Raw genomic sequence first — 8,473 nt, 5'->3', positions numbered from 1 at the left:
ACTTGGGAAAATCCTTTTTCTCAAGGGCTGCCTAGTGGGTTCCTGTTAGTTTAGCACTTCTGCAGAGTTAACTGAAGATGTAAATGCTGCTTAATTGCAATACTGGAGATCTTGTGGGAAGTTGTTTGGTTTTTTTTTTTTTGTTTATTTTTAATCTTAATATAAAACCCTACACCAGAAACTCCCCCCCCCAACCCACCCCCAGAATCATAGAATCCTCATAGGTTTGGCTTGGAAGGAACCTTTATCTTAGCTTAAATCCCTCTGCTCTCTTGCTGGTCGCCCTGGCAGAAAGCTAACAGCTCTGAAGATTGCTTGGAGAGCACAAGCTCTGGCTTGTGCACCTCTACCTGGCCTATATCTGCACCTCTTTGGTGTCCAGCAGATGTCATACAGCTTCTCTCCTCTGCTACTGGGAGATGGCAAGTTCCAGCTGCAAGGAGGTTAGGAGGAAATAGTGGGAGGTGATGTATTATTGAGTAACTTCAGTTGTTACCTAAATAATTTGACTACAGTTATGAGGGTTTATACGTATTGAAACGAGGCAGGCTGAGATGTTTCAGTTTGTGTGTCTTGCTGATCCCTTCCAGGTGAAGATGGCACGGAGTAGGATATAGCTCCCTTGTTTATGAATGAGAAGAGCTGTTTGTTAATAATAATTTATTATAAGGGTTGTCAGACCTGTGACATTTGTTCAGTTAGTTCAACTATATCTTTGAATGACTTGTTAGAAACCGGAGTAATGAAATTATTTAAGTTCTCATTTCGAATCACAAGTGTTTAAGAGTAAAACTGATGCTCTGGAATGGCATGGGGAAAAAAATGTCTCCTAGTAACTTTGCAATTCTGAAGTGAAATAACTGCTTTTTTCCTTGTAGGAAGTTTAACTGCACACTGTGGATCTGTTGTACACAATAAAGCTCCTCCTGAAACTGTTTCTAAATCACTTGCTTAAAACTGGCACTGAAACTGTTACTTGAATCCATGTTTCTTTTCTTCTTTCAGTGGGGAAGACTTCCTTGATCACCAGGTTCATGTATGACAGCTTTGACAACACCTACCAGGTAAATGAATCCCTATTATTGTCTTCTGTAAGACTCCTCTGCCATGTCTTCCATTGTAGGAATAAGCCATTCCCTGAGAGCTGGTGCACTGACCAAATTCTTAACTGCAAAATCTTTCAGCTTTGTATTTTAATCACCTGCCAGAGTGGCACTTCAGGATTGGATTCTGCTGCTCACAGCAGGGTGAGCTGTGGTTTAAAAGGAATACCTAAGATACACCCAAACAATAGCAGTTAAGTTTGCCAGGGGTCTTTTTTCCTCCCACCATGTGCTACCAGACCATAACAGACCTAATCCCTATGTGTGTAAAACCTAACAGGTACACAGCTCTATTAAAAACCAAGTAAGCTGAGCTGCAAGAGGTGAGGAAGGAGTGAAGAAGGATTTGTGAAGCAGAAAAAAAAAGTGCTTTAGTTTCATAAACTCTGTCTTCTCTAAGCAGAATATGTTTCATGACTTGGTTACAGTTGGTGACGTTCTGAAGGCACTAAGCTGAGAAAATCTGTTCCCTGATGCATGTGAAGGTTTTTTTAGTGGGGTGGGAGGAGGAGGTAATCGGGGAAAAAAAAGGAGAAAAATGCTGTGACTCTTCTGTTCCTTAATGTCTACCCAAGTGTCTCCTTTAAGTCTCTCTACCCCTCAATATTTTCTTTGCTGCCTCTTCACTAAGTCCTCCTTGCTGCTGCTAGGCAAGTGGGGTGGAATGAGATGAAGAGGTCTCACTTAACCAGTGACAGGACCTGAGGGAATGGCCTGAAGTTATTTCAGGAGAGGTTTAGGTTGGATGTTAGGACAAAGTTCTTCCCCCAGGGGGTGGTTGGGCACTGGAACATCTCCCTAGGGCAGTGGTCATGGCCCCAAGCCTGACAAAGCTCAGTGCTTGGACCACACTCTCAGGCACATGGTGGAATTTTGGGATATCCTGTGCAGGGCTGAGAGTTGGGCTAAATGATCCTTGTGGGTCATTTTGAACTCTGAATATTCTGTAAACTATGGGAGAAGCCAAGCTTCTATGATATAGGAGAGCTAGAGCACACATCACTGCTCCCATGGGAGCAAACATCCTTTCAGATCCTCCCCACTGTAATTACATAGACATGTGAATGCAGTTCTTTTATTTAATCTGGATTTTTTTTTCCCCACAGTATTTTTCTTTCAGGTCTGATCCTTTTCTCTGTGGAGCTTGTGTCCTAGTTCCTTCTTGAGGAGGTTTGACCCTCTGTGCTTTATGATAATATAGTTGTCTCCATGGAAAGCTGCTCTGACATAATGTACTAAGTGATTGCAAAATGAATGAGTGGGACTTAGAACAGCAGGAAATCTTAAGGGCTTACAAGATTGCTTCAATTTAGCTATCACTGATGTGTGCCTGGTTTGGGTGTTGATGCACTTGGTATAGAGTCATTCATCCAAAGACCTCCATTTTACTGAAGTCATGACTGAGGTGGGACAATGCATCCTATTTTGCCATAGCTCAAGAAAGAATGAGTCACAAAAGCTGCAGTGATTTGGCCTAAATCACACTGCTTGTTAGTGTCAGACAGGAACATAAATTTTTAGATGCCCAGGATTCTATGGAGACCTCCCCAAGCCCAGTACTTAATGATAATGATATCAAACCATGTTTGTGGTTAGCTCCAGCTGGACATGAGCTGATGGATGATTTGCTCCTTCTGGGTGTTTCTGATAAATTTTGAATGCCTTTTTTCTGCAGGCTACCACAACTTATCATTGGGACAAGGGGATTTGTGTTCAGCTGTTAAAAATAGCAAGCTGCTGTTTAATAAAATCTGTGCTGTGCATTAGTTTGCTGCCAGATGAGAGAAGTTCAGCTGTTACCCCTGTGTCTTATTAATAACAACTTGCTGTACTGTGTCAAAGAAACCCAAACACCTGAAATAAAATGATGCCATTGGAGGTGTATATTTTACCAGGAGTGATTCCCTCCATGGACATGCTGGGAAGGATTTCCCCTGTTCTGTGGCACTGAATGTGATACGTCATGGAAGACCAGTGTTGGCAAACATGATGGTTCTGTGTGTTGTGCAAGAGAATTACAGGCCACACTTCCCTCAGCCTCTTGGAGAAGGAGAGGGAGGACAGTGTGGAGTTGAAACTCAAAACAAAATCAGGTTCTTGCTTTGCCTCAGGCATCCTTCCATAGCTTGGGAATTCTGTGTCAGCAAGTATGGTCTAGAAAATGGGGTAACAACAGTTGTTAATGGTGGTGTGGATACAGATGGATTAAAAATCCTCTCATGCACAGCCCCATTCATCCTGTGGCTCTCTTGAAGTGTTTTGTGTTCTGTTTGTCTTCTTTAAAATCACAGTTGGGACTTACACTACCTTACCTCATGTTCAGAACATGCCTGGTTCCTCCTTGATCCTTTTCACAGCAGGGTTAAGCTTGCCTCCATCTTAATTACAGTAATTAGCTTGGTTGCATGTCTGTGTATTTTTCCCCATGAGAAAGAGACTTTTCCTCTACTCATACAGGGCACACCTGCTTGTCGCATCTGATCTGTAAAGATCCCAAAGCGTTTTTGCTCCTTCTGTCAGAATTGTGACAAAATGCCTCTTTGTAGGTTATCTATTTTTGTAAAAGTCTGGGATAGAGAGAATGCTTGAACCCATTCCCTGAGACAATCTGGGAGAGCTGGGTGTGTTCAGCCGGGAGAAGAGAAGGCTCCAGGGAGATCTTAGAGCCCCTTCCAGTGCCTAAAGGGGCTCCAAGGGAGCTGCAAAAGGGACTTTGGACAAGGGCCTGGAAGGACGGGACAAGGGAGAATGGCTTAAAACTGCCAGAGGGCAGGGCTAGATGGGATATTGAGAAGGAATTCTTCCCTGTGAGGGTGATGAGGTGTTGGGATGGAATTCTCAGAGCAGCTGTGGCTGCCTCATGCCTGGAAGTGTTCCAGGCCAGGTTGGATGGGGATTGGAGCAGCCTGGTCTAGTGGAAGGTGTCCCTGCCCACAGCTGGGGATGAAACTGAATAAACTTTAAGTTCCCTTCCAACCAAACCATTCTGTGATATACCATGATATACCTTCTGTGTATATGGCCAGAACAGTACAGGTGGACAAATACTATAAAAAATAGAAATTGCTGTGATTCCACATAATTCTTAAAGCTTGTGGGGGCTCTGGTCAGGAGCCATTTCACAGCTTGAAAGTAACAGACTTGCCGTGCATTCCTCACAGTATGGAGATATTTTCATCACCCAGATCTAAAATAAGTTTAGTGCTTTGCTTTTCTGTTGCATTCTCCATGCTGTGAGCATCGTGGTGTGTCACTGACCCACTGCATTTCTGTGTGGCACTTGGTTTTTTGTGAGATGCACAGAAACTCCTCGTGGAGCCATTGAGCGTCAGGGAGCTGTGTGGGAGGGATGACATCAAGTACAGGCTGAGGCAGGTTTTGGGCTTTGCAGCTGATGTTTCAGCTCCTAATGAGAGCAGAGAAAATCCAAGTCTCCAGCATTTTTTGACAGCAAGAATGGGATCCTCATTTGTATATATAGTGTAATGTCTTAAGGAGTTTGTAGCTTTTTCTTGGGAAAGCGAAATTATACGGACACAAGGGAAAATAGAAGCATCTCTGAGGCAATTTTCTGAGTTTCAGCATTGTTTCTCCGGACTGGTAATGTCACAGTTGTTATTGACAGGTGAAAAATCATGGAGTAGCTGTTTTGGGGTCTACCAATATTGATTTTTCCTGTATGCGTGGTTTTGGGGTCTACCAATATTGATTTTTACTGTATGCATCTCTGGTAATCCAAATCTGCTGTCCTGATTCAGCTAGGAAAGTTTGTTTTCTGTTGTGCAGTATTTAATTGCCAGTGGAAATTCAGATTGGGTTGTTCAGTTCTGCTGGTTTTATTTATTCCTTTGCAGCTGATTTTCACATATTGCTCAAAAGTAGACTGTCTGGCTATGGTCTTTCTTCAAACCTTGTGAAATGTCTGGCAGAATACAAGGAATTAATTAATTTTGGGGTTATATAGAGAGGACATAACAGTTTAACAATATGGAGCATATACAATCAGATAGACTCCATCAGAAATACTTCTGTGTGGGAGAGCAGAGAAGAGGTGGTATTTAGCCTCTTTGCCTTGCTGAGAGACTTATGTCTTGCCTGCTGTGGTTTTTTCCTTTTTTTCTTCATTTTAACCCAATTTGGACCATTTTCCATTCTCTGTGGTGGTGCTGAGTACTGTGGCTGCTCGAGATGCTCCAGTGTTGAAGCCAGGGCAGCCTTAGAGCCCCAACAAGTCAACTGCTGCAAACCCACTCCTAGAGCTTGGATTCACTCTCACCACAGCCTTGAAAAGTGGTATGAAGATCATGTATTTAAGAAGCAGCTCTTGATAGCACTTTGTAATGCTTCACTTTCTCTTAAACACTTATTAAGGATGTTCTACAGGAAGGTCTGCTGGTTTTTAGAAGCTTGGAGGCAGTTACTCTTTAAGTTTATGCTTTGAGATATTGTCCTGATTGTGGATATATTAAATAAATTGATAATTGAATCACATTTAGTGGTATGTATCTTAAAAGGAAGAAAACCAGCCTGATTTTCCTGTAGGTGCTGAATTCTGGTCTGGCAGTGGAGCTCATTCCCCTGAAATCACTGCAGCTGTTCTGACATTTCACTTAAGAGCTGTTGGTTTTCTCATTTCTTTGCAGGCAACAATTGGCATCGACTTCTTATCGAAAACCATGTACCTGGAGGATCGAACAGTGAGTAAGATTCCTGTGGCACTTCTCTATGTACAGTAGGAATGAGGATCAACATCTGTTGTGGTTGTGCAGCCCACAGTTCTGAGATCACTGGGAAGTACAGACTGAGCCTTCATCTCCCAAGCTGCTTCCAGACTGACGATGCTGTGGAGACACAGCAATGGGAGGTCACAGTTTGGTTCCTCTGTGGAGGGACCACAAGTGCCATTTGACAGTGGCAGGAGGTGCTTTAGTGTCATCCTCCGTGAAGAGAGAGGTAATGCAGATAGTTTGAGGGGTGAATAATGGTGGGAATTTGGAGAAGAGAGGGCCATCAGCTTTTGATGTCACAAGACAGAAAGATACAAGTTGCCAGACGTTGTCAGTTAGCTCCATCTTCTTATTACTTGTTTAAAAACAAGGATGGCTTCAATGGTAATCCACAAATGATACTTGTTTCTTAGCTTGGTACAGTGCTAGTTCCTGAAATGAAATTACTCCTCTATAGAAGCAAACCTTTGGTTTGAAATGAGCTCAGACTCTTAAATTAAGAAATTCAGTCACTGATCTATTTGCAGAAACAAAACCATGCAGTGCTGCAGAAGCTTATGCTGTTGTATAAACCCCCAATAGATGAGATTGCACTGAAAGTGCTTGAGGGATGAGATGTTCTTCTCATAGCCAAAGCGGCCCTTGCCAACCTTATCGTGCACATTGTGTTTGGTATATCTTGCCTTTTCTTTCAGAACCTTGATGGTAAGAGACATTCAGCCTCATCTCTGTGCATGTTACTTTGCAATGTGGCTATGGCTTAACTACAGAGTTACAGCTAGCATTTTATCCTCCTTTAAAAACTGACATGAGTAGTTTTTCCAGCTTGGACAGCAGCTGAAGGCTCTTCCATTAGGAACGTGGTGGGATTCTTCCACCAGCAACCATCCCTCGTGCTGCTGGGGGTTGCCTGTGTGAGTCCTGAGGAAGGACAGCAGCAGAGCATGAAACTCTTGTGTAGGCAGAGCTGCAGGTGAACATTTCATAGAATCACAACATCACTAAGGTTGGAAAAGTCCTCTAAGACCATTCAGTCCAACCATTCCCCCAGCACTGCCAAGCCCACCACTAACCATGTCCCCAACACCTGCATGCCTTTCAAACACTTTCAAGGATGGTGATTCCATGACTTTAATCATAGTTTTCTTGTTGGTCCTCTCAGTTTGAAAGCTGAGGGATTCTCTTCCTCCCCTCTTGGAAGGGAACCATTTTTTGAAAAGCTGAGCTGTTTGCACCCCCCTCAGTTTGGCTGCTACTAACCATTGGGAGAGATTGCTGTGAAGGAGACAGTGTGCTGCTGCTCCCAGTCCCCAGGCACCTCCTGCATGACTTGATCATTTTTATTTAGCTTTTTTCAAACAACAACAACAAAAAAGTACAATTTATTTACTCTTTTATTTTTAGTGGCAGTTTGGCTTTTTTCATTTTCTCCCACCCACAGATCAGGTTGCAGCTGTGGGATACTGCGGGTCAGGAACGTTTCCGTAGCCTCATTCCCAGTTACATCCGTGACTCTGCCGCTGCTGTAGTAGTTTACGATATCACAAGTAGGTATATTGCACTGGGGTTGACCTTCTTTCTTGTTTTTCTTGCTTGTTTGACTGATTTTGTTAGGTACGGTTGCAATTCTCCCACCCACAGATCAGGTTGCAGCTGTGGGATACTGCGGGTCAGGAACGTTTCCGTAGCCTCATTCCCAGTTACATCCGTGACTCTGCCGCTGCTGTAGTAGTTTACGATATCACAAGTAGGTATATTGCACTGGGGTTGACCTTCTTTCTTGTTTTTCTTGCTTGTTTGACTGATTTTGTTAGGTACGGTTGCAATTATACAGCAGGTCGCAGGTCAAGAGCGGTTCAGGAGCTTGATTCCTAGCTACATTCGTGACTCCACTGTTGCAGTTGTTGTTTATGATATCACAAGTGAGTGGGGGGAATTCTGCATTTCTAATCCTCTGCCCCTTCCATCCTCTAGCCTAGCTTTGCATGTCCTGTCACGGCCATCTGCTTGGGCTTCATTCTGGCATGAGAAACGTGTTTTCGTTTATTATAGTCAAGTTTTGAGCAAGCCATGTGGTTGCTGCTGCTGTGATGTATGAACTGTCTCACAAACATCATGTTGTAACCCTTCCCCATCATGTCCTCCTCAAGCCTTGAGTCCTGGCTGCTCTTGTTGCACTTTACCCTCTCTCATCTGCTTTATGATCATAATTTCACCTGTGGCTTTTGGTCTCAAACACCTGAATCATGTTCATGGATCTCTGAATTCTTAAATTGAAGACTTTGCACTAGCTTGCTTCACTTCATTTATTTACCCTCCCACCAAACAAGGTCTGGGCATGGGCTGGTGGGGAAAATGCATTAACATCACATTTCCATTTGAATCAGTCACTGCCACATTTTGCAATATGTAAAACTTGCCACTAAGCCCTTGTCCTTTAACAATTGCTCTTTCATGTCTTACTAAGGTATGTACATTTTTGTCAACTAAAATATTAGTGCTTTTTCAACCCTCCTCCTTCTGTCCCTCCCCTCAGGCCAGACACCCCTAACTTACCAGGTCCAGGAGAACTAAACCTTCAGCCAGTTTCAGTTCTAAACCAGGACTGACTGAGAGCAGTGGCCTAATTCTATCCACATGCAC

General features: G+C 43.3%; 1 protein-coding gene across 1 annotated transcript in view; it reads left to right on the top strand.

The window, feature by feature from the left end:
- The first annotated feature begins 998 nt into the window (after nt 1–998).
- Nucleotides 999–8,473, top strand: part of RAB6A (RAB6A, member RAS oncogene family) — a 22,288-nt gene continuing 14,813 nt past the window's right edge. The window contains exons 1-3 of the mRNA XM_009071283.1: nt 999–1,064; nt 5,747–5,800; nt 7,272–7,377. Coding sequence (XP_009069531.1) covers nt 1,035–1,064; nt 5,747–5,800; nt 7,272–7,377 — 190 coding nt within the window. The 5' untranslated portion in view covers nt 999–1,034. The remainder of the gene's footprint in view (nt 1,065–5,746; nt 5,801–7,271; nt 7,378–8,473) is intronic.

This window comes from Acanthisitta chloris, unplaced genomic scaffold (genome assembly GCF_000695815.1).
Source record: "Acanthisitta chloris isolate BGI_N310 unplaced genomic scaffold, ASM69581v1 scaffold8063, whole genome shotgun sequence".
In the NCBI taxonomy this organism is placed as follows: domain Eukaryota; kingdom Metazoa; phylum Chordata; class Aves; order Passeriformes; family Acanthisittidae; genus Acanthisitta; species Acanthisitta chloris.
This window is presented reverse-complemented; position numbering and strand designations above follow the sequence as displayed.